Here is a 26,901-nt window from a genome sequence, read left to right on the forward strand (position 1 = left end):
ATTCATTTTTAAAATACATATCTTCTATAGAGATAATATACAACCATTCGTGTAGAACAGAAAATAAATACAAAGCGTATATATGGAGAGGAACATCTACAGAGCTGACATACGCATGTCGGCGTTCGGCCGGATGCGTAATGGGCGAATAATTTTACTTGAACTGCAATCATACGCGAAGGAGGGGCTACAGGTGATCTTATAGCAACACTGAAGCCATCCACGTACGATGTTGTCTTGAGCCCAGGTACCTTCATCGCCCCTCCGTTACTTCCAACGACAAAAATTAATTTCTTAAGAAATTAAGATACAAATTTTCCAGAAATGGACAATGAGCCTGGTTTATAATTGCTTATCCGTTATAAGAAACAAACGGTTACTGGAGATGAAACTTTCATCGTTCGTGAGAGTGCGCATTATGAGTTCAATATATTTGATTGTTCAAACTCTAGAAAATACACTTTTTTATTCAATTTCAGCTTCGCCTAATGATTTCATATACACTCTTAAATCAAATCATGGATCTTGTACACATTATTTTATCAACATTTCATATATTCTTCCAGATACAATATAAGGGACAAGTGCAGGATCAGTATTAGTGGGCGCCTGAATTATTGTACGCAGGCATCGGACAGCAGCAAGTAAGCGCTCTTAGGCTATTTACATTGATATCTTTGACTCGTCATACTATTCACACGTTAAAGCAAAGAATTAATAATTAATGGAGCATAATATTTCATATATAGCTGCTCATCAATATACACGGCGGTCCCGCTACACACGTGTACCGGCATATCAGCGCACGTCGGGAAATTAGTATGACTAAAAATTCGTGAATCCTATGTAAAAAAATAATTTCTTAGTGAAGAATCGATGTAAAACAAAGGTAAGAATAGCACTGCAGCAATTTAATCAGACTTCTTAGACACTTCAAGGTAAAGCTGTTTATAAGTAGTTCTTGTCAGAAATTCAACACTGAGTGAGAAAAATAAGTAGACTCCATTCAAAGCGCGAATTTTATACATTATTGTCAATGGAATAAAAAAAAGAGCTGAGCACAAATAAATTGAATTTGTACAATAATTCAATCTCATCAAAAGACTAGATTAAAAGATTTGCTTTCAAAACCGTCTCTACGTCCTGGCTGCCAAAGCAGAACTCGAGTTTTCTTTGTATAAGATTTACTGGGCGAGGTGGAGTCGTTCAAAAACTTGGTGTGTATTCAGCTACAGATACAATACGATGCTAATATATACCTCTGATTTATAGCGTAAACACAACAGTTAATAATAATGGTAAAGAAGCTTGCTTATGTGGTTACCCGCGTTCCGTAGATACACTCGCATCTTGACATAGGACAGCTTTCTTATATACTCAGTACACGAAGCAACACCTAAAGGCACACCGAGAGTAGTACACCAAAGAGGAGAGAGACGTCCAATAAATCCTGATATCTGATAGACGACCTCATCCTCGTTGGACATTTATTAATTCATCTTATATCGTTACGTCGTGCATAAAAAATAATGCAGCTTACAGAATTTAGTTTTACAAAGCAGTACATTGATTTTAAACCTCGACACAATGCAGAAAACAAGGTAATTATGATTATCTTAACCAATAGGCCCTCAATTACAAAGAGTGAACGAGCAAATAAAAATAAATTATATACAGAAGTACAAAAATCAAGCCATTTCGAACGAAATTTTAATTACAAGTTCCTGACCACGTAAAATATTACTAAATCGTAGGTAAACTAATTAGTTTCAGATGGCGTTCGTATGAAAGCGCGAATGAGTCAAGGATCAACTCGTGTTCAGGGATAACAAAGTGGTTGGCCTCAACAAGACACAAAGTGTGTGAATTGATATTAATTAATCTCGACAGAATACTAATATAAATGTGACAATTCTCTGAGAATCATTCTAGCAAGTGTTCCATGTTTAAAAAATGTTAATCAAATCTACAGTAAAATAAGTAAAAGACTCTGAAGTGATGAAATGGGAAGTGACTAGAAGAGTATGCAGGATACGCAGGGAAGGAGAGACCGAAGAGAGGAAGGCAGTCGAGACAAATTGACTTCGACAATGTGGTTAGCCCACAAAGAAAATAATGTTATCTATAAAAACAAACATCTTGATAAACATCCAGTATGAGAAATATTAAGAATAACTACAAAAACAGTAATAGCTTGAGGGCCTTATGATTAGAACAGAAAACTTAGCGTAACAGTTAAAACAGACAAAAAAGTGAAAAATAACAATAGCTAATGGAATTACAGTTATGCTCGGAATTACTTCGACGAGGTACGTCCCGTCATTGATATTTGAACATGCAACATTTCCCGATAACATGGACAATTCGAACATTAAAACTTGATGTTAATATTTAGTTAACATGAATCGTCACGGATATATAATACTCTTCCAGGTCTTGGCTTCGGTACACCAATAATGCAGAATGTGTTCCTAAGTTTACTTCCCTACGTAGTAACATACAATCAGGCCTGCAGATGCAATCATGTGGAGCAGCTAAAATCATTTAATACCTTCAAATTGTTGATGAATTGCTCCTCGTTAAGATTATGGCATAAAGAACATGTGATTTTTTGATCACCGCACTGCACTGTTACAGGGCAGCGCTCAGATAAGTTACGATAGCCGAACTTGCATGCATGTTGCAAAATTTTCATGTAGCAAGAAAAATGCTGCAACGGATATAAAGATTTGACATGGCAAGGAATGTATAAAAGGCAGGCATTTAGGTTCTGTCAACGGAATGAATCGAGTTTCAAGCATGAAGCATGACTAAAACGAGAGAAATTATGCTGGATCCTTTGCAGTACGGAAGATAAAAAAAATACTATAACACAAAAAAGCATACTAGCCATTATCTGGAATTTGATCTAAAAATTGTGTACATTTTTAGCTCAATGTTTCTAGTGCAGGTCACTTGATGTCAAAGACGACGAATGGGGGATCTCCTTCGTCAACTTGGAATGCTTAGATGGCAATAACATAACAATCCACGGTATTAATCGTTATGATTATTACTGTTAAAATCTCACCAAGGATCTAGTCTGGAATGACAAGAAATATATAGGCTGGAATGGGCTGGAATGATAAGAAATATATAATACCAGCTATGGTCATCAGGCACAGCCAACATCAGGCGCAGCCAACATCAGGCGCAGCCAACATCAGGCGCAGCCAACATCAGGCGCAGCCAACATCAGGCGCAGCCAACATCAGGCGCAGCCAACATCAGGCGCAGCCAATACCAGGTATGGCCAATATTAGAGTCAAAGCAGAGAAGCAAACATGATTTGTATCAAGCCAGACGAGCGACAGAGGGCCATCAAACAAGGTAACCGAAACACTTAATAAGTAAACCTGAGGGCAATTATTGCCTATAACTCTGTAGTTGCATTAGCTCAACATGTTTCACGTGGCCTGACAAAAAATGTGATCGTCATGAACAATACCGATTAATACTATGATTATATGATGTTTCCGTTGAGACAAAGCAAACGATAGATTATTTAAGTAGGAGTTTTTTGGAAAATTGTGCACGTTTTCATACAAGTGATTATCTAAATAGCATAACTACAAGTCGAAACTACAAAAAGGTTGAAGGCATCATTTCACTACCTAATAATTTCCAAATTTCATATCTAATGCTGGATAAACGTTGCTAATGCTTCTACAACGCTTTCAAAAATAACGAATTAACAGAAACAATTGTTTCTAAAACGTTATTAACAAAAGCAGAACTCAAAGTTTGTCGAGGTCATCAAGGAATGTAATATTGGAGTTGAGTTGAATTCATCACACTTCGTTATCGTCACACTAAAGCTTTGCCATAATACATCGCACTCCGCTTTTCATTCTTTATTGCCCAACTGAGTCTGGTAGTCACAGTAAATTCCCTCGTCGAAAAAAGGCTTCAAATGCTCGCACGAAGCTTACCATTTCTAACAAATTTTCCCCGTGAAGCCCTAAGCACAAGTAAAAAATGTAGGCAACTGTTCAGGTAGTAAACAATGACTTCTGTTCATTTGCCAGTAGCAATTTTAAGACATTTATTTAAATTACTAACACTGAAGTTCGTTTTGAGTTGATTATTGAAGGTTATAAGGACGATAACATATACATTATAAATAGACTATTTTGTCACGAATATGCCATCAACATCGAATCGACAGAAAAAAATGTTTAGAACAATTACGTGTTTTTTCTGCTGAACACGTAGGCCAACATTCTATACTCAGGTTGAACAAAAATTAAAAAATTTGAAGTACAAATTATTTCGCTCAGATTGGTGAATTCGGGGGCATGTTAAAATTTGCTGTCCACACAAAGTACACATTATTCCTGGGGACATGCAATTCCTTGGTGACAATTCTAATAAACAGCCAGTGCTGTCGACATAGAATTGCTGGCCTTTGTGTTGCTGTTCATGTAAAAAGAAAAGAATATTAAATACGATGGTAGCGTTGGATGAAACAGAACGCAACGGTCGACGATGTGCAGTTTGTAGACCTCAGTCAATGCCAGTTCTTCATCGCAAGACTCAATAATGTCCTCAGCACAAGACGGTCGAGAGTCAGACGAAAACGTCACCCGCGTCATCAACTGATCAACACAACTGCACGAAAAACATACGATATAATTTTGTGCTAGGAGAAAAAATTGTGAATTTTAATATACCTTAAATTCCATTGGAACAATTGAAATTAAAAACAAAATTTACCATAGAAGAGTACGTTTTATCTCATGCATTCCATAAAGATCAATGAAAATCAATTCAAAGTATTAATGCTCATCGCAATCTTAGTCATAAGCCATAAATTTGGAACAGTAGCACCCAAGTAACTTTGCATACCTCAACTCCTTCTTCGTCTCACTGGAACTCATCATCGGAACTGAGCAGCATAGTCTTCTCGTTGTAGCCGACTTTGCCGCCAGCCGGTGTTGTACCAGCGTTGGCGTTAGGACCACCGCCGTTGGGGTGGCCAACACTACCACCACCGCTGTGATATCCGCCGCTAGCCGACAGTCCGCCGTTGGTGGCGGTACGGGAAGCATCGTCCGTGTCGTACGTGGAGACGGCGGTGTGACCGGACCCGCGAGTGCCTCCTGAACGCACGAGAGTTCGTTACGCATGCCACTTATGCAGGGGCCGAAAAAGCGACTTGATAACCAATGAATGGCTACTGAATTCGAGGATATGTATCTTTCTGGAACTTTTAGCAAATAAAGAGAGATGATAGTGATGATAAATATCAGCGAGTTATCGTTTAAAAATAAAGGCTAAAACAATTATTTTCATTAATAACATTGCATGGGCATCGCATCGACATCAAAGTTTTCAGAGCAAACTTTCCTCGAAGAGTCAAGAAAGTAACCATAGAAGTAATTACTGAAAAGGCCGAGTGCATATAGTTGACTTTAATGATCATCAGTAATAACTACGTATACGAAACGCTGTTCAGGAAAGTATGTCAACATTACTGGCGAGGAATTAAATGAATGTTTACCACGAAATGTAAAAGAATTAGGTTTAGCATCGTGGACAGAATCGTAGTATTTTCAACAAAATACGAGACTCATAGGCAATAATTATTCACGTTAACATAACACAAAATAACGTAAATTAAATCAGTAGACAACAAAATGAACGAATGCGGGTAAATTAAAATATAAAAAATAAAGAAAGGGGGATAATGCAGGTTTGAGAAAGGGGGCAAACAAATACAAAGAGGCATGGGTGAGAGCTGAAACAAACGAAACGTGAAAGTATATAAGCTCATTACAAAACAGTTAACCATTAAATAAGGCAGAAGCACATAAATAGGGAATGAAAATAGTAATGTTAGGCATTAAATCGGGACATTTTAACGGGGTAACTAGAGACGAGCAATGACACACGTAGTTACTAAACCTAAAACGCTAGTGACAAACATCCCAAGTGACGAATCTTACGTTTGCTACACTCTTTCAAAGTAACAAGTCCAGGATGAACGCACTGCGACTAGGTGTGCTAGAATAACTCACCGACTGTCGATTCTTTTTTCAGAAGTCTGTCCCTTGATGAAGTTAACATCTATGAGAAATAGCATGCAAACGTGCAGTGCTGAAATATCAACAAGCTGGCCCACAGGCTGGAATTCTAGGATAGTGCATAAAGCTTATCATTTTTGGGTGGAAGCATGTCCATCACCAGACGGTTGTTATGTCATCCTCTTCAGACGGGGGCGCAGCCGTAGGCCACAAATTTTACTCTTAAATAAGCCCTGGAGCCAACGCCTAGCTTCACCCTGCATTAACTTTACTCAGCCTCAGACCTAAAAGCCGCAGACTACGCTTGAACTCCGTAATCCAGACAAGTGACATACTGCCGAAAGATAATAGCGCCGTAGGTCTTCAGCCAATGCTTAAGCATGCATGCTCATAAGCAGGTAGTTCCCCATCCGGCTGTACCTGCTCCGGCCTAACCTCTTCTGGCCTAACCTATTTACGCTGTTCCGGCTCACAACCATCTTGCAGCCAATGACTGGCTCTACCACCACACTTTGACCGCCTTTCTAACTTCTTGCAGCCAATGAGGTTAGGTTAGGTAGGCTCAGGTTTGCTTTGTGTAAAGAAAGGTTGCAGCTCGTATAGGTTTGGTCTGAAGAGGTTAGGCCAGAAGAGGTTTGGCCAAATGCAGTATGGCCATGTTTACCTTTGGCAAGCTTATTTTGTGGCTGTGGACATCCGGCGCTGAGGCTTTGAGCACTTGACTTCATAGGCTGTTATGCACTCTAGCGTTCTTAATTACGGAAAGGAATAAGAACCAAGTGTGAAGTTTGGCAAAGCTGGCCTCCGGCATGCGCCCCTCCAGACTGTGATTGGTTGTGATGTCATCCTCTCCATACTGTGATAGGTTGTGTCCAATATGCCATATGTACGCGTTAATTTAATACCCCTGAAGAATTCCAGCCTGCCGTCTCTGACAGCAGGAAATCGTTCCAGACTCACATGCCCACATGCTTTAGTGGTTTCAGATACAAAGGCAAATAGTTCGTGATGGAAAGCTGTTAATCTCATATCAATTAAATTAGCAGAAGAAAAACTCCGTTCATCGGTCGTCGCGGCATGGTGATAGGCAGTTCAAGAGTCAGAAATTGAGACTACAAGAAAAAAATTGAAAATTTGAGAAAAACTTTTGCACTTGAGTCTAAATCTATTAAACGGACGCTCTAGATTTATCACGTTCCTGATTATCAGAGCATACATTAAATCTAAATTTATCACGCTGGATCATGCATAAATCGAGAAAGTAACAATACTGCAGGACTTTAACAATGAAAGAGCAATAGAAAAAATTTGTTGGATATGACGAAATACGGTATTATACAGCAATATATTAATGCCCACGAAATGGAAGGATTGCAGGAATTAGAAAGGAAATAATTAAATCAACACAACAAGAAGCTGTTCTATTTACCCCAATCAGCGTAAACAGAAGAAAAGCACCGACATGAATGGAGGTTCTTTAACGAGCGTATTACAATAACAAACAAATTATACCTTGAGTCCCCGTTATGTGAGGGTGTACGCGAACTGGCTGAAGAATATTTGATGCTGCATGCTGGACACCAACACTAGGAGGACTGGCATGCTGTGCACTGAAGCTAAAAGCGTTGCAATACTGGGCTTCAAAATTAGTGGCGTTGCAATACTGAGCTTCAAAATTAGCGGAGTTGCAATACTGAGCTCGAGAATTGAGAGAATTTTCGTAGTCGTTTTGAGCAAGAAAAGCATTTTGAGCAGGCGACGATTCAAGAAACTTGCCGGGCGCTTCAGAGCAGTTGTTAGAAAGGTCTATCAAGTTGTTAATGGTCACCAGGAGCCCGTTATCAAAGCAAGAATTGTCATAAGAACCATCCACTACACCTGTTTTACTGGCATTCAACTTGGAGGTCTTGCCATTGTTGTTCATGCAGGAATTACTGTTGCCAAGCACACCGTAAGAATTTCTTCGAGATTTGTTAGAAGAGTGAGTGGGTTGAATGACACCGCCGGGGTTTACCAGGACAACCCTGCTGTTTGTGCCGCCGTTACAGGTAACTAGGGATGGGTTCAGGATAGCAACTAGTGGTGGATCATCAACTTTACCGATGTCGTCAGCACTAGGAGCTGCGTTACTGGTGTCGTCAATGGGCCTGTTAGGCTTGCTACTGGTGGACACGTCAGGCTTGGTTTGTGCACCGTTACCCTTGCTGCTAGAGGTAGGTGCACCCTGACGCTGGGTCTCATGGGTCAGCTTCAGACCCCCAGCATGCGGGCTTCTGACGCCGATGTTACCGTTGGCGTAGGGAGAAGACGGGCGCTTCGAGACGGTGGCGTCCGAGTCTGAAGGTGGGAGAAGTTCCGGGCGCAGTTCCTCCATATCGTACGAGTGCGTGATCGCTTGGGTGGGGCGAGCACAGTCGCCTTGGGATTGGCAGCGCATAACAAAACAAGAGTAAAAAAAACACGTACATGAAAAAATAAAACTCAAGTCCTTTGCTAAATTTCCAGTAAAACGCTCCGGTGCGGCACATAATAGAAAAAATTAAACAAATAATGCGGCAAATGAGATACTGAAAAGCATGAGCGAAAATAATGCATTCCACATCCAAGACAAAATAAAAATAGAAAGCGCACATCAACAGTTTCATGCTAGGGCACATTTTATTCTTTCAGTTTCGTCCTTCATGCTAGTGGAAGGGGGCTGTAGCTCTAGTTATTGGGAACTCGAAGGAATGCCTAGGCAAACTATTCCACAAATTTAAGATTTGCAATAACGAAAAATGACAGAATTTCCTAAATTTCATGAAATAGTTTACGTTCCATCTATACGGTAGCAAAAGAGCTTTGATCTCGACACACAGTTTTTTGCGCGAGAACGCAAGCAAGGCTCGCATGCATCATGACAGCGTATGTTGGTTGTGATCCAATTCATCTGTTACTCTTAACTGGAAAACAGGTTTTGCTAAACATTTTCTAGCAGAGAAAGATGCAACAATATTCAGCCATAACATCCAAGTCAAGCAATCTATGCCCTTATCGAACAAATTTTTCCAGCAAGCAAGGGATGATGCAAAACTATTCCTTCGATCACAACTAAATTGAAAGTATAATTTGCTGTAGCTTTTGCAGACTAAAAGCACTGCACTAAAATAATAAATTCATGTCGATGCATAATGGACAGACGTCGACATACCTGCGCTGTACTGCGTGTACTGCTGGTACTGAGGATGGAAGTTATGGATGGCGTCCGTCATGATATCCTTCGGATTCATCGTTTCCTGTAACGACAACACATTTAGAAAATATACAGGAAATAAACTAATACAATATAAGACTCAGTTTACACAAAATTTGAGCGTTATAACGGTTGTTTATATGTTACGTACTTTATGCGAGTGTGAAAAGCAAATGTGGCTATTCATTCAAACTTCAAGTTTGATACCAAGCTGTCTTCGAGGACATTTCTGACAGAATACATGCATGTATTCTTATTGATTCATAATTCTGGCAGTGATTTCGAGCAAGGTCAACATATTTGAGAGAAAATTAATTTTCTGTTTTATGCGAGTGAATTACATTGAATTTTAAAAATCTCCCAATCTAACAATAATACTACCAATAGATGTCCGATCGAACGGTTTAATATTCGTAGGTGCAAAAAGCTACAATTCTGTATCATTACATATGTTCAATTTGGCTGTATTGAACGTAAAACCAGATAAATACAGAATTTAATAATCTAGAAAAATTAATAATAATAATAATAATACTTTAGAGAAGTTTCAGTAGAGAACCTTAAGCGAAGACGAAATGCTCTGCATGGTAACGGATCGATGCGGTCCCGCCCCACTGAGGTCTCCGTAAATATGATACGGGAAGGCGTAGCGCAGAGCCACGGCCGCGAAGAACATCTCGACGCAGATCAGGAAGTTCTGGTAGCCTGCGGACACGGTGCCCGTGTTCAGGAACGGGTGAGTCTTGATCACTCCTGCTTCTTCCAGTATGGCCAGCAGCACACCTGTCGTATAAGTCACTGAGGTCAGTGTTTTATCAATGGTAGAAATTGTGGTAATTGAAATAGGCGGTGGTACAGTAATACAGACGGACGAGTTCAAATGTATTATATTTAATTCCGTTCCTTGGCGACAACCATAAAGGCACTCATTACGGAAAACGGCAGTGAGCAAAGACCAAATGGTAAACCCTTCAAATATTCTCTACTTGCTGTGTGACTCAACAATTTGGTAGTTGCAAAAAATCTATATTAGCTCAGAAGCTAGCTAGGTGCAGTATTTACCGTAGGTTCATTCAATACTTGGAGATACAGAGCTGACAACACTCAAGTTCTTGGGGTACCAACAATCGCGGTACCGGGTACTAACTAATTCAAGGGATGATAAAACACTTGCCTCAAGATTAAATCATTACAAAGACAACATGATGTTACCCAGGGCGCTAAATATTTAGGTAGTTAAATAACATAGGCATATTTCAAGTATTTGACACAAGTAACTCGCCCTGCCAGAAGGAAAGAAAGATGACGCTCTTGATGGTGAAGAATTTGATGAGGGGGTCGAAGGGCTTGAGCAGCTCTTTGGTGGAGTAATAGAAGAGGAAGAGGCCGTACAGCGCCAGCGATATCGAGATGTTGTAGATGATTGTGATGTACAGGTAGCCACCGTTGATGCTGCAAACAAACCACATCATAACGAAATGTTTTGATTTTTTCTTACAATTGATGTGAATAGGTTCTAATCAAACTTTTTGCTAACATACGAGTATGAAGTGAAATTTTAATTTTTTTTGAAGCTAGTAAAAGAGCTATTATGCAACGTGTTTGACCGATTTAAAGGTCGTGACCGTAGGTCAGCACGCACCCAATTTCAGTCAATTTATCGAAAACGTGGCCGCAGTATCACTAAAACACACACTGCAGTTGGCAAGACTGGTTCCCAATTAGACGAGTTAGTTGACTATCATTTAGAGCATTAAAATAATGCCTCGGTTGAGCATCTTAGCTCAATTTGGGTAACATTTTATTAAAATCTGGCTATTGACTGATAACCTGACAGACGAAAGCAATTGTATTGTAAGGCTTTCAATGAATTGCGTTTCAATCCCAGAATTGTTCACAAATGTTCGTTGTTTAGAATAGGACTAACCTCCAGTCGCCGTCTCTGTATTTGCCAAAGCTCTGCAAGATGATGGTGACGAAGGCCATGACAGGCTTGATGAAGCAGAACTGCAGAGTTGCCTGCTTGCAGAACCGCAAGAACCCGATGGTGTAGTTCTTGCCACGCAGGCAGCACGTCAAGTTAATGCACGACGACCTGCGATTAAAGAGAAGTTCTCAATTTAGGGTGTTTCAGTTACGGGCAATAAAGCCTTTGTCTTAAATATATTTAATAAGGTGGTTATCAGTTTGAACGTGAGCCCTTAACTACGACTACCTAAAACGTTCAACTTTCTAGTTATCATTTTCAAACTTCATAAATTTGTGAAACTTCATTAATGAGCGAGAAAACTTCATAAATTCTAATTTTCTGATAATACTAATAATAATAAATTCTTCTTTTCCACTATCACATACAGAAAATTCCATCACAACAAAAACACCGACAAAAGAATAATTTACTGGAAATATGTCAACGTTTGTCCAATTAGTCTCATAATTAAGAGCTCACTTGATGGGCTTGCCGCGTATTTCGCTCATGATGTTGCCCTCGCCGCCGAGGTACTCGTACAGCAGACTTAGGAAGCTGTAGATCACGAACGCTGAGCACCAAAAATGTGATTAAGCCAGAGGAAAACATAAAAATATATAAATAGGTAGTAATTCAGGTAGAGTAAAGCTTCGAAGAATAATATAATTTAGGCAGAAAAGAATATTCAAGTAAACCTTTAATTTGGCACATAAAAACCTTGAAATAGAGCAAAACTCGGTCCTCTGGACAGATTGATTGCCTGAAATTCGTAGCAGCTGCCAAGTAACAACACTTGCTGTCCTTCGTAAAAGTCCTATACAGTGTTAAAGTAGAAGTAGTAGTCAAGTAACAGTAACACATCAGGGGCCGGATTATCAAAACATGCTAAGTATACGTAGCCGCTAACGTTTAGCGTAAGTACAGCTAAGTAGACGTGACTCTACTGAGTGTTATTATCGAAACATTTGCGCGGGAAGCTACGTACAAAAATTTGTGCATAACTGTACGCCTGCTCGGAGGTGTCGTAAGCGGAGATCCATCCACGCGCTCTGCGCACTGAGTCGACAGGAGCTAGGAACAGCAAATCCAAAGCCTCTGATTGGTCAGTTAGTTGGATGGTTTCGATAATACCTTTTCAGATGAGTCATGCGTAAGACAGTTTTGTTAATGCCAAATTTTGACAGACTTACGCCATACGTAACTTTTTGAACGTAAGTACGAAAAGTTACGTGAACTTAGCGAAGTTTCGTTAATCTCTGCCCTGACCTGCATAGCAGTCGCTGACGGTATTCAAGTACACGTAGTAAAGTAACAAACAGTAACACATCTAACCTTCGTAGCAGTCGCAGACGATGTTAAAGTACGCGTAATAAAGTAACAAAAAGTATCACATCTAACCTTCATAGCAGTCCCTGACAGTATTGAAGTACACGTAATAAAGTAACAAACAGTAACACATCTGAGCTTCATAGCAGTCCCTGACGGTGTAAAGTAGAAGTAGTAGTCAAGTAACAGTAACACATCTAACCTTCATAGCAGTCCCTGACAGTATTGAAGTACACGTAGTAATCATCGTTGTTAAAGAAGAGCAAGGAGAGCCAGGAGTCCAGGGCGTATATAGGCACGAACAGCAGGATGCGTACGATCCACCGTTGCTCGGCGGGGTGGCTGTAGCATCGCAGGTGCTGGTATATCTGTGAACGTATTCACATTAATGACAGATTCTGGAAACAATTCAAAAATATATTCTAAAGTTAATGCCAAAATGAGTTTTTGAATTGTTACAATAACTAATATGCGATATGATCGATTGGCAATACTTCACTGGACACTAACTATTGTTCAGTGAAGAACTAAAATGTCTAAGTATTATAGGAATAAAAAGCTGATAACATAACACAGGAGGGCAATAGACAAATCTTCGTCAGTGGTTTCCCCACACGACCGAGTATAATAGCATGCAATCCGTTCCAGAATCAAAATTATAACTTTATCTCGCTATTTTTCGTCATATGAAGGCCTCGCACAACACCAGACAAGTTCGCAACAACCTATATATGTATTGCTTCAGGCGAGGTTAATTAAGGTGCACAAGAGAACCAAATTTGAATGACGTAATCCTGACGGCGGCAGGTTAATTGCTCAGCAACATATGCAGGTGTTGGCCAGTCACGCATTATACGTGCCTCGTACGAGCGAAATGAATCAAGTTTTGTGTCGAAGCTTAAGGTTGAGACGAACAAAACCGTGCAATAACGACATAAATAACTTTTGTTTCCAAGTCAATCGAAGTAAATATAGTCAATCTTATTCAAAAATTTTTATACACTTTCACTGCTTAGAATGCATTTACATATCTATTATAAAATTTTTCCGGATGTCCATGTTGTTTTCAACCGATTTCTCTTTTGTGACACTCATTGCCACATTGCACATAGTAAGTTGAACTGCAACTCGTATATATAGTTTACAAACTTGCAGCATATACCTCACGTATGCATTTACGAAAGAATCGTAAAAGCAGCAACGTCGAGATTATTTGCAGAGTGCGCTGCAGCTCCCAGTACAATATTTAGTTTTCGTTTAACACGTAAAGTTAACATAGGAACAACGAACCAAGTGAGGCGATTGTGTCATAATTAAAACTGTAGTTTTTGAAGAATATTCTGTGATTGCCGTAGCAATATAAACCAAGACAAGTCGAGTGCAGGAGATGGATATATGTTTCGGAGTGAATACGAGTATCGGGAAAAAAAAGCCTCCTATAGGGTTTACTGCTGCATGGTTGCAATCTTTTAAGACTGCTTACGGTAAATACGTGTTGATATTGAGATTCATTAAGAAAGGGAAAATAGAATAGACATCAGCGGAGCTTAAATAGTTGCTTTTTTAAGGAAACCGCTTTTTGTCGCTTGTGTTCAAAATAATTTTCTAATTAAATACGTAGGAGAAGGATACAGCGTCGACAAGAGTGGTATAGCGTCCGCTAGGGAACCACGTGATTGCGGTGGCCGAGATAAGGTTCTTATCAAGCGATACGACTGATGGACGAGCAGCCCATGCACAAAACATTCCCGCAGAATTGCATCATTAATGAAAGTTCGGACCGTACACGGTAGAGCCTGCTAATTACTGATATCTTGATTACTTATGAATAATACAAGTACAAAACGTTGCTTTAAGAATTCGAATTAATGCGCCAATGGCAGATGTAGTAAATTACAGGAGTTAGATTTAGGATATAGGAAATAAACTAGTAAGAAACAACATAGACGTCTGCAAGGCCCACGTAGAAAACACCTACCCCAGCATTTACATTTAGCACTGATTTATTTGGCCTATCCTATCCGAGATCACATGGCCTATCCTATCACATACCGTACATAGTAGCATTATCCTCTTTTTAAAAGGTCATTTAATCGCGGTCCACAGACCTAATTTATTCAATGCCTATTTTTAGTCAGTTAATTTCCCCGAGCTGAGAAATAACTGAATCAAGACTGCATTACCACATGAGGCACTGCATAAACCACGTACTGTATGACTTCATTAAAGAGAAATGATTTTCAGAGCATTCAAGCTGAAAGAAATAATATATTTATATAGATATATATTATTCGTATTATTGATAGTATATTTATTTATAATATATTATAGATATATTCCAAGAAATGATAGCGTGCTTCTACCTTGACGACAAAAACAGGGTCAGAAGGAGGCGCACGCATGACCGCTACTTGCAGCTACAATGCACAAGCGCTCAGCTCAGCCAATCAATTGACTAAATCGATGCTACGACAAGAAATTCATAAGGTAAGGAAACCTTTATTCTGAGCCCTGAAATTTTTCAATCAGGTTCAGAAAACATACGCATTCAAGCTGAATTTATAATTCATCAGCGAAATTACGACTGCTGCATAGATGAATAAAAAATTTTCAGGCAATGAGTAAGCGGATCTTTTTGCGAAAGAACGTGATTTAGTCATTCTAAATATAGCGATTCTTAAAATCATAAAATAAAATTATGAGATTCATAAAATATTTAACAATTCATACCGGCGAAACCCTCGAAAATTAACGCTCTAAAGCAGCAGTTACACACTAGTATAATGGCATCTAATGTTATGAGAACAGTAGCTCATGATTTGAAGCAGGAATCAGAGATGTTGCACTCACGGTGTGGTACACTCCGGTGATGGGTGTTGTGAGTGCCGGAACAACAGACCGCTCAAAGGCAGAATCAATATCGGAGACTTGTCCACCAGATATGCAGCAAGAAGTTTAATACACTTTCTAACAATTTAATAACAAGAATAGAGAATTCATGTTATTAAATTGATTGAGAATTTATTCACATCAAACCATCGAATTAGCATACTACATAACATATCTTCATACAGTAACGTAAAATTGTCATTTATCGATCTAATGCCTCCTAGTCACATGAAGACCAGCAAATCCATGTTCATGTAGTTAGGTTTCAACATTATGCACATGTACGCGTTAGAAGATCATCAGTTGACGAGCGAAATTGCTAGATTTAAAAACAGAATAACCTCGTATGATATTCAATAGCACATACTTAGCCTTCAGGATGCTAGGCAAAACTTTCATTAATCTCACAAGGGGAATTTTAGTAGCGCTAAATTTATGACACAAGGGGAGAAAACGATTAATACTACGTTCCGGCACGCCGCTATACCTAACTTACTCGTCGACCAACCAAAGCACGACCATTGAGAATATATTTGCATTAATCAAAATTTTTTAGCACCAGAGATCGTTAAATCATCTACGGTTCGATGAAAAAACGTTTGAACTTAGAGTGAAACTGAGTCATTAAAAATAATAATGGTTGATAGGCTGTCCGATGCCTTGACCGGACCACAATATGATCGACCATCAGGGCAAGCGTGACACGCCTAACTCCATTGCTTCAGGTCATTAGCGAGGAGCTAACCACTACACGAAATTGCCAGTCACCCACTTATGTCAATAACAAGACTATCCTCGACCTTACATCTGCAAAACCAAATAAAAAATGTATCATTATTATATTTAAAATGTATCATTATATAAGGCAAACAATAGATTATTCGAAAAAAAATTGCAAATGGTATGAGTTTCGCAACAGGATAGATGAATTATCCGTATTATATGAATGAATCCAGGTAAAACATGTTACGAACAAATTATACGAACGCACATATCACATGCGTTGCATGTCTCAACTAATAACCCAAGGGTGTAACCGCTTTAAGCTACAAATACAAGTACATTATTCATCATGGTAAAGTGAGTGTGACTGGGTTCACCAAGCCACCAACAAAATGCGTTCATTGAAGTTGTGCATTACGGTTCCTTTACCGACGATATGACCGAGTAGCTTGAAGTTATAAAATGTACTTTACATCATTTGGGGATGACAGGCATAAGTAAAATGCCAGATGTCTTCAGAGCGTAATTTTTAAAGTTTATTTGCATATAATAACATAGGATACGTTTTAGAATAGAATCGTGATACATGCGAAGCCATGCAAGATTAAAAACACTACGTTGAAAGAATGAAAGCAATACTAACAAGTACGAAAGAATCTGATGGATGGGAGACTTTCAAGAACATTAAGAATAACTGCAGGTCATCTTTGGTCAACATTAATGTGAAATAAAGAAACGACAGCGATAGGCATTTCTGTACAAGGACACTCAAGACGCATGGAGGCGAAGCCAGGCAAGACGGCAGATCCGAACTAGCGGTTGCCTGCAACTAAGCGTGTTGGGCAAGACTAGCGCTGGGTAGCAAGATCACGTACACGTACGGTATGTGCTAACTAACCGGTCTGTACCCAGTCACGAACAATGCACTGTCATCAATGTTGAAGAAAAGACGATTAATTTGCAGGAATGTCTTAAACTGATGATTATGCTAATAGAGAAACCTTTGGTTGGATTTCAAGCAGGTTAATTAAAAAAAAAGAGATATCTGTGCATTCATGTTTTGGAAAGTGAGAGGAAAGACGCTACCAAACCTTGGTGCATTGGGACAAACCTAACAAAGATTTAGCTAGGTTTTATGCAACATTTTTACGAAGTTTAGTACAACAATTTTCTGCACCAGCAGGATATCAGCTCAGAACTCGTTTGTCTCCATGAGAAGGGGAATTACCAAACATGTTCGATTGACTTATCAGCGCAGATAAATCTACGGAAAGTAAATCAACTAAAATTCTTTGTATAACTCGATTTTTACGAATAAAATTCGACTTCAGCGCATTGCGAGCGAATAAATCAGAATAAGCATAAATTTAAATCATTTAATTTCAGACTGTGAGTGGCAGGTTCAGAGTGACAGTGTCAGTGATGTTCACGACAAATTTTCGTTCAACTTCGGTACCGTAACGTAATAATAAATGCGGCAGTAGGTCGAAGCAACACAAATGACTTCCCGTGACGCCCACAAGCTCGCATCTTCTGACCTTGGTCCCTGCAGCTAGGAAATCGTGAGAAGAACGCGACCAAGGAAAAAAATTCCGTTACGGACCGGTTGCCGAGAGCATAGACCGGTTCATCATGGAAACGAAAGTGGACAGTGTACGCTAGTACCAAGTCTAGAAGACACAATATTTATAATAATGACATGAATGTGAGCCCAAACCTCATGATAATGACCAAGTCATGACCTGGTCCTAAAACTACATTACCCTGCAAAGTATTATCGTTCATCAGGTTCCAGGAATGATAATATAGTTGTAATGTAGTCCAGTCAAAACATATATTAATAATACTGATGAGGTCATTTGCATGATCAAGACAGGACCGACATCTAAATAACTGTAAAAAGTAGAAGTTCAAAAATGATCCTTTCATGTGATTTCACAAAAGAATCTTGTAATTCTAGTTCAACCTGACCTGCGACGCGGCAAAAAACACGCGAGTGCTGAATAGCTGACACAGTTCCTAGGGCACCAGCCGCAGTAGCTGCTGCTGCTTCCGCTTAACAGATAACCTGGGACGCACAGTCTCTCCAGAAAATTATATAATTTGCCTCGTGATATAAACTTTATACAGACCTAGCTACGAAAATAAATATTTCCATGAATCATATACTGTTTCAGCTCGGGTAATGTGACGAATGAGATTTTATACGTTAGCTCTATTCACATCATTTGCATAACTAGGTCCACAACTTTAGTTCATTAAAGAGATATTTTTTACGATGAAAATTGATTGCTTCTTGCTACGCCGTGAGCCGCCGTCGTACGAAATGTTCTTAGTAAAGATTTTCAACCAACATAGTACATAGGTAAATTTGACAATGCATGTAAAATTAACATTTTTAAGGCTAAACGTGTACTACTCATACACGTTTAGCATGATTAAAATGCACAGTCATGCAGTAATTAAAGCTTCAGCACAATCGGGCACAGTAACGAACTTTCTCCGCTTCACCACGAGCACTGACCTGGAAGCTGCCAAGCATAAGACTACGATTGCGGAATATTACGACGTCGAATGAGCATAAATATAGATATCGTTACTGAGAATAATGTATATAGGGATGCACCGGATGAATTCACTGAGCACTAAGACAACTCTGGAAACCTGCATATCGCAAGAGAAATTAATAGATTATTTTGCATGTGTCTACTTTATATCCTGGATCTAGATTCTTCAAGTATTGAGGAGCGGAAGGTACATTTCCTCGAAAATTCAGTGGCAAACAAATAATGTTGACTTCTAAACATACGCGATGATGACTATCTAGCTTGTGATTATTGAAACATATTCCAAACAATGATCATGATTATGGAAATTTTGTCAATGAATTTCAGTAATGTCAAAGCTTGCCAATTAAAGAAAAATATCGTTGACATATGAAGCCGATTCCTCGACCGAGGAGAGTAAAACAGGGCAGTAACGAAGGACATTCAATCCGTAGCCCGATCAACGTACATCAATAACTCCTCGTTATCAATCAAATTTGATTGACACACAACTGCTTCGCTCCAAGATAATTGGGCTGACAAGTCATAACACAGGTTTTTAATTTTTTTTTTTCAACTCGAAAGCTTCTTAAGCTGCACATGTGCAACCTCTTAGAGTGAATTTATCTATTATCTTAATTATCTATTGCAAAACGATGATTGTATGCTGTAAATTTCTGATAAAATACATGATTTATTTTTTATGATCAAGAGGTGGACAAAACGTGCTTTCTCGAGCACTTAAAAGGTGTTAGTTTGATCTCATTGCCCAGTGAAGAAACCGTGTCTGTGCTTCAGAACGTACATTGTTCATTCAAACGATGCAGAAACATGGCCGATTCTTCGGAGGCCATAAGCACAAGAACCACAAGAGCAGAGCCACCGATAAAACAGCCTTCATTTCCAATCATATAACTCGAACGTTATCGCGCACAACATGGTGATATGGACCAGCATTAATCACAAAAAGCTCTCGGCTATCAGAGCGTTATTATCGATAGATAAAATTATAAGGTTAATCAAACGCCCCTTACTCATTACCATCACAAATCGTGGCTGAATGCAATTCTGTACCGCATGCAGCGCATGCGGTACAGAATATATTTTTAAAATCAAACATCACTCAAGCAAAGAACTTGTTGAACTCAAAATCGTCCTAAGTTTCTGCCCTAAACGAAAATACGACGCTCACAGCGAAGATGAAACGATATGCTCAACATTTACTTTCACAAATAAAAAGCTAAAACTGAACATGTATCGTCAAGATTACAGTACTTACAACAAACTCGTTGCAACATCTAGGATACAGCTAAATGTATACGAGAAACATTTATGGCGTGCAGTCTGTATGACCAATATCCTGCATCTATGCACACGTTTTCACATGAACTGAAAAATTGACAAGAAAACTAACATTAAGTTTTGGAGATGATTAACTATCTTTTAATCAACTACCGTAACTATGTATTAACTTCACATTGATCAGTTTTCGTCGACCAGTGGTGGGGAGGTAGCATCAAGCCTCAGTTCAACACAAGGGAGTTGCGCGCTAATCTGATCATCGTTGACGTCATAGCATTCGACCCGTGACACTGAGGCACTCGTGGCACTGGTGCCACCACCATGGCACCACCCATGACCCACAGGCACCCATGGCACCAAGTTTGTGTTATGCTTGATCTCCAGTAAGTCAGTGTCTTACGCAAATATAAGTATTCAAATTTTGGTAAGAAAAATTACAGGAGTCAGATTTCAATAAAAAGAAAGTTCAGGAGCTTCGAGTTCACTCAGTCAGTTAAACCACCGTAAAGCGTAAACACACATTCTGGAAAAATCTGCCAGTGCCTGAAATATAAATTTTATATATTTTCGAGAATCAAGATTTTTTTATAAGGCCAGATGACGACTTGACTGTGCAGTTGAATCTTTCAAAGCGATCTTCAATAAACGAATTAATTATCTAATAAAAAGATCAGACATACAGAAACTAAAATTTTTCACAAGATGATGTTTAATTTAATTAAGCAAATGGATGTGGTGGAACATATCAAAGGAATAGTTCAGTTCACGGTTGTCTGTGTCGACTTAGACGCTTCTCAGATCAATGCAAGACGCGCACAAGTGCGATTACCATTCCCAATAGATTCCCATTTAGATAATAATTCTTTGGAACAATTATCTGAAACCAGATGAAAGTGTAAAAAAGGCGCTGATCACCAGATGCGTTCACCGAGAAAAGTAAAAGCGCCTCGTGATGCACAATGATTTAGCAAAAATAAGAGAACGTCATTGTTCAAGTCGACACAACACGTAAGTGCTAGAAAGAGGCAAACAAGTGGGAGCAGATTTTATTGCAAACCACATTTATGGAAGTGGGTGGCGCGTCTAGACTTCCTGCCTTGGTAGATCTGGATATTGGAACGCTCGTGGCGAGGCATGATCTAGTTTTAAGAAGGTCATTGTAATAAGTACATGTACGCCTCCATTGATGTCTAAGAGGAACAGTGACGCCACAATAGCCAATGATAGATAATAAATCATATTATTACCGACTTAAATACAATAAATAAACTATAAACTAACTTGAGTGCAATGTAATAATTAAACATAGGAATGAGGTCAACTGAAACATTAATCATGTCCCACGTTTCTGTCACGCCTCTTGTTGAGACTCGGTTTTGTATTGCGCTCTAATTTAGGTTGGGCTTGACAGTGACCTCCGTGCATCGGTACACACAGTTCCGCAACGTCACGGTCCACTTGCTTACAAATGCAGCTTGCAAGGCGCCTTCAGCATCGCGCAACCACAAGCTTGTCAACACCTAGCTTGTTGTAGGCAAACGCAGCTAACAAATTATGCGAAAAATGTTTGTGAATTTGAATAACTGTTTACTTTTATAAAGGATATGCGTGCTTAATAAGGTGAGAAACTAAGTGGTTCAAAGATAAAATACCACGTTACTCGTACATTGATTCTATATGTATTTTAAGAGACCATTGAAAATTATAGAGCGTCATGAAGCGCATGAAGTCTTTCGACAAAATATATTTATAATAAATTAAATTTAAAGCTCGCGTTTTCAGAGAACAATGACCACGGGTTGCCTACGTAGGTGTTACTCTTACATTGATTCTATATGTATTTTAAGAGACCATGCATGGAACATTATAGAGTGTCATAAAGCGCATGAAGTTTTTTAGACAAAATAGATTTATAACTAATTAAATTGAAATCTGGCGTTTTCAGTGAACAATGACCGCGGGTTGCCCACGTAGTTAAGGAGATGGCAGCGATACGAGCGCGTACATACGAACGCGCGGCAGGAAAAGCGACGGGAAGCCGACCGTTATAGCGCAGTACGGGGATCCTCTCTCAGCGCAGCCATGCTACCACGGGGGAAATTGTGCGATAGTCTTGACTGTTGTCGTACTGGTAATCATGTAATTATATTCGGACAAAGAGGAAGTCTCATACTAGTTTAATGTTTGGAAATTTGAAGCTGACTGGGTGAAGAAATGTATTTAAATAATAATAGAAGAAGTGAAGAATCTCATAGAGGTCATGTTTATGCTAACAAATTTCAAGCTGCAGGTCTGAAGAACCCTATTTGATGAAGGAGAGAAAAATAAAGTTTAGAAACTCATAATATTATATTTGATGCTTGGAAATTCTAACTTGAGTGAGTGAAGAAGCTTCAATTTTTTTGACAAGATGAAGAATATTTTTAGTACAAAACCCTGCAATAGGATAATAGAGGAATCATGGCTGCCCTTTTACTTTCGCCAAATGTTCCAATCCCTTATTTTCATCCAAGTTTAGCCAAGATTTCTTCAGTTTAAAACTTACCTGTTATTTATCAAACTTTACAGTGATTTTTCAAATATTTTTGCACCACTCACAAGAAAAAACATAATGCCCAAGTTAGTATCAGTGTAACATCTCCATTCTCTATGCAAGAAATTAATAGATTACACTTGTCACAAATATTGAAAACATCACTTAGTCATGTCCAAATGCACTAAAATAACACAACACTTTTCTAAAACAATACATGTAATACCATACAAAACCTTGCTCTGATAGTGCAAGTAATTTGCATTCCATTTTTTTCCAAATTCAAATCCCATTTCCCTTGTAAAAGGCCATGATTAGGTCTTATCAAATTGTATAAATATTTTATTTTTTCAATAAATATTTGTCTAGAGTTTGTAAAAATGGACTGTTCTAGAAGCAGATGGACTTAACCAGCATAACTATATCTTCAAAAGAGATTCTAACAAGAAAAATAAACCCCACAAGTTATTGAAACAAATAGGCTAGATGAGTGCTCATTTTTTTTGTTTGAGCTGCAAACAAGATAGCCATGATCCTTACCAAACATTTTGTATATCAACTAATTAATAGAAAATCTTGCAAGTGAAAGATGAAACAAAACATGTTCGGTAATATGTAAATATATTGAGATATGCTATCAAGGTGCAAGACTCACCTGATGACATGTTAAGAAGGTTGCCACAAACACAAACACTCCTGTGATGGCTTTGGCACCGATTGTCTCAAGAAAAAATTCAGGAATGGGAACTTCATCTGTCACGTGGTTCTCAGGACCCAGTGAGCTCCCAGTGCCATTTGAGTTTATTATAGAAGCAATTGTTGTTGTTATTGTTCTGGGATCTGGCGTGGTGGTTGTAGGTGTAACCCCATCAGGTGATACCATCAAGGGGGAAGAAGGGATGGTAGTGCTCATTCTAGAATTTCACAGATGTTCCTGCACACATAAAAAAATTATTTAAAATTAATGTATTTGACACTTATTTAGATGAAATGCATGTATTTAACAATTATTTAGATGAAATGCGTGTATTTAACAATTATTTAGATGAAATGAATGTATTTGTTTTGTAATTGTAAGAATGAATGTAATTACTAAGAATTCCAAACAAGACTTTAATAATAGGTTGGCCAAAATAAGCATTCACCACTAAGAAATTTTAGTAAACATTTAAGTGAATATACATGATTATGCAAGGAAGGATGATTAAGACAATTTTTTATTGTCAAGCAAAGTGAAAATTTTTAGCAGGAATCAAATGAAATAAAGAATTTGAGCAAAGTGAAGAAATCAGCTGTTAAAATCAATATCTATGACACAAGGCTTAAAGTTTCCATAACATGTAAAATTTTCAAAAGAGATCATTTTATCAGCAAACATTTGATGTCATGATCATTTCAAGTTGCCTTATAGTTTGATGAGCAAGACAGGAGTCTTCAAATTGTCTCCAAATATTTATATGATGAATTAAATGGGAATTTGAATCAGAGAAAAAAACAATGAATGACTAAGAGAGAGAATTTATTGTGTTGTTGGTTAATAGATAAAAAATGTCTTTATAGAAAATAAAGTTAGAACAATGAAATATATCTAGATACTAAGCCAAAGGCCTTTTTGCAAAACTTGACTTTTATGGAAGTGAGTTCCCAAAACTTCACAATGCAGTCTTTAGCATCTGAGTACACAGGCTGGAAGTTAAATGCTCATAAATTTGTCTCTCATCGTGTATTCAATTTAATTTGTTTTAAATGGAATAATATTTTTTTATTAATAAAGTTAATGCATGGTTCTGCCATGACTAAATTGTAATGCCATAGTTGACATTGAGGGCAGAGGTTTGTAGGTTTTCAAGAAACAATTAGATTATATTTTTAAGATTTTTTTTTTTTTGGCACTTTCATAAAAAATTTTGTAGTTCAAGATTAGCTGTAACTATAATGCAAGTCTGCATAGAGTTCTTCCAATTTTCCCAAAAATCATGTATTTTAGTGGAGTAGGCAACTAAAATTTCAAGCAGAGACACAAAATGAAATTTTTCTATAGATAGCATTGAGACTTTTTATGTAGCATTGAGACTTTTTATGTAGCATTGAGACTGCTCTCAATGCTCATTGAGAGCATTGAGACTACTAGAGCTTTCTTCCTAATTTGCTATTTTTGGATATGCAAGATTCCTGCTAGATGACTCTCTCCTAATCCCGCTAGATGAATCACTTGTTGGTCATAAAACTGTACAATCAGGCAGCCTAAGGCAGGAAGATTTCAAATGCATCAAAAATTATCACTTTTAGAGTCTAGAGCCACAACATTTCACACATCACTAGAAAAATTCTTATCTTGTAAAAATTAGTAATACTTGCAGGCAAAATTGTTTTGCAAAAATCAAATCTTTTTTCCTGCAATTATCAAATTTCAATTTAGTTGTTTTTGGCAATTATTTTTTGAAAAATCATGCCTGATATATCTATCCTCCTTCCTCCATTACTCTCAGAGTCCCAGTCCCAGATTGGATAAGTTTGTCATTTCCCTACAATCTACATTCTACAATAATCTACATAAAATTATGAGACTGAGTGATGAGAATAAAAATTCATAGTGGCAAACATGAGATTTGTCAGAAATTAGTTCATTTTCAATGATCTATTTCAAAATTGTGTTCAGTATTTAGGGCAGAAAATGCTGGTATCCAGGATAATAAATGGTTGCTTGATGTTCATATAAAATAATAGATGGTCCCTTGAATCCTGAGTTTATAAAAAGTATTAAAGTCTCTGGCTCTCTGATCTGCCGCTAATATTAGTAATATTAATCACCCGCCATCAAAACATAAAAAGAAATATCTTTATTTATTGAATAATCTTTCTGCAATATTTAATATTAAACTTAGGCCAGGGGTACAAATGTACAATTAACTTTAGATAATGAATACACAATTATTTCTTCGCATAAAATAAATTATGACGTCATGGTGATGTAGTAGCATTTTGGAAAAACCCATTAATTTACGTTCAACGGTGAGACATATGGAAAAGATGGGTGCCAGTTCGTGACTTCACTCTGTCGGAAAGAACTAAACTTTCTTCAGGTAAACATGGTCAGATTGTTTCGCTTACCGTAAGTAGAACTGTTATCCGCACCACAAAGCTGCTGAAAAATATATTCCTAGAACCTGGCACATCACAAACCACTACTATTATTCATGAATGAAGTCATAATCAGCAAAGAGCGGAGCGACACACATCAACACTCACACACTGTATATGAGTAACTGACTCACGGCTGCGCAAACGTCAACATCCACAGCATCAAGCAAACGAAGACTAGCAATTTCGATTTTTAACCGTGTCAAGAATTTCAGGAGCGACATCTACTCGCGAGGATTGAAACCTTTTTTCTGCTTGCCTACGAAAATGAATCACTCGCCATGGGCCTGATATATAATTGCCTTATAATTTGTCATGATACTGTGCATGCAATTAAAATATTCTTGCACTTGTGCTTAAGTAATTTAATATATTTATTCGAATAAGATGTTAACTTATCATACAATAGGGATTTCGGCGCTGAAGAATAAGCCTGATGTGATCGAATCGACACTTCTCCGAACACTTTCCGTGACTTGTTCGCAGGATATCTAAAAACAGTTCCTTCGACCAGCTTTTCAAGACGTGAGGGAACACGTAGCAACCTAAGTACAGTACACGTAGCGGCCAATTTCTCGTCTTCAATTAATTGGTTCAGCTTTTCAGCTTGAGAGGCCGTCAGCGTAGATCATGAGATCCCTGCTTGCATTGACCAATACATGACAACCCCGGCCTTATAGAGATGAAGTGCCGTGAACTACGATCTTCATTTTAACTGACATTAGTTTTAAATAGCTACTAGACTTCCATCAGGTTCAATATGGTGCTAGTTCAATATATTCAAGTCTGAACATATATTTCTCCACAACATTCTCTTGTCTGCTCTTGAACACGTTCATACTCGAAGCGTCGACGATGCAATCATGCCACCTTGTATAAACCATGAGTATACAATATACTTGTATACTGCTATGAAGTCGCCATGCAGACGTCGGTAGCAGAGGCATGGAATATTCATAATTTTAATGGAGCTTCCTTTTCATACTTATGAGAAAAGTAGCTAATGCTTTAGCATTTATAATTTATAAAATTTTCACCCGTAAAAACATGTCAGACAAACATTTAAGTGGACAAAACATGAATAAAAAACTGTAATAGGTTTAACTGTCCTGGTATTATAAAACTTCCGCGTAAATGATGCTTAAAGTTAATGCGGTAATTATGCTGTCACCCCC

The 26,901-nt window shown here is 38.2% G+C and overlaps 1 protein-coding gene across 7 annotated transcripts; it reads right to left on the bottom strand.

Moving 5' to 3' along the window:
- Nucleotides 1-5: 5 nt before the first annotated feature.
- On the bottom strand, nt 6-25,834 carry LOC108676570 (transmembrane protein 184B). 7 transcript variants are annotated; one of them, XM_047885233.1, is made up of 12 exons: nt 25,697-25,834; nt 23,241-23,519; nt 12,795-12,960; nt 11,747-11,837; nt 11,225-11,392; nt 10,580-10,749; nt 9,857-10,080; nt 9,256-9,340; nt 7,766-8,483; nt 7,578-7,735; nt 4,888-5,141; nt 6-4,650 (listed from the first exon to the last, which is right to left on the bottom strand). In XM_047885233.1, the coding sequence occupies exons 2-11, from the start codon at nt 23,496-23,498 to the stop codon at nt 4,906-4,908; spliced, it is 2,274 nt and encodes a 757-aa protein (XP_047741189.1). In that variant the 5' UTR covers nt 23,499-23,519; nt 25,697-25,834; the 3' UTR covers nt 6-4,650; nt 4,888-4,905. The 7 variants fall into 7 exon arrangements, with proteins under 7 accessions (XP_047741189.1, XP_018020152.1, XP_018020150.1 ...); XM_018164663.2 differs by lacking the exon at nt 7,578-7,735 and having other exon boundaries at nt 8,355-8,483; XM_018164661.2 differs by lacking the exon at nt 7,578-7,735 and having other exon boundaries at nt 8,265-8,483.
- Between the last annotated feature and the right edge of the window lie 1,067 nt (nt 25,835-26,901).

The sequence above is a fragment of the Hyalella azteca genome, unplaced genomic scaffold (assembly GCF_000764305.2).
Source record: "Hyalella azteca isolate HAZT.00-mixed unplaced genomic scaffold, Hazt_2.0.2 contig17361, whole genome shotgun sequence".
NCBI lineage: Eukaryota > Metazoa > Arthropoda > Malacostraca > Amphipoda > Hyalellidae > Hyalella > Hyalella azteca.

Excerpts from the sequence above, each read along its gene's own strand:
- LOC108676570 (XM_018164658.2), bottom strand. The coding sequence starts at position 23,498 with ATGAGCACTACCATCCCTTCTTCCCCCTTGATGGTATCACCTGATGGG. Across the intron at positions 11,393-11,746 it reads ATACGCGGCAAGCCCATCAA|GTCGTCGTGCATTAACTTGA; the intron begins GTGAGCTCTTAA and ends CTTTAATCGCAG. Across the intron at positions 10,750-11,224 it reads TACAGAGACGGCGACTGGAG|CATCAACGGTGGCTACCTGT; the intron begins GTTAGTCCTATT and ends GTTTGTTTGCAG.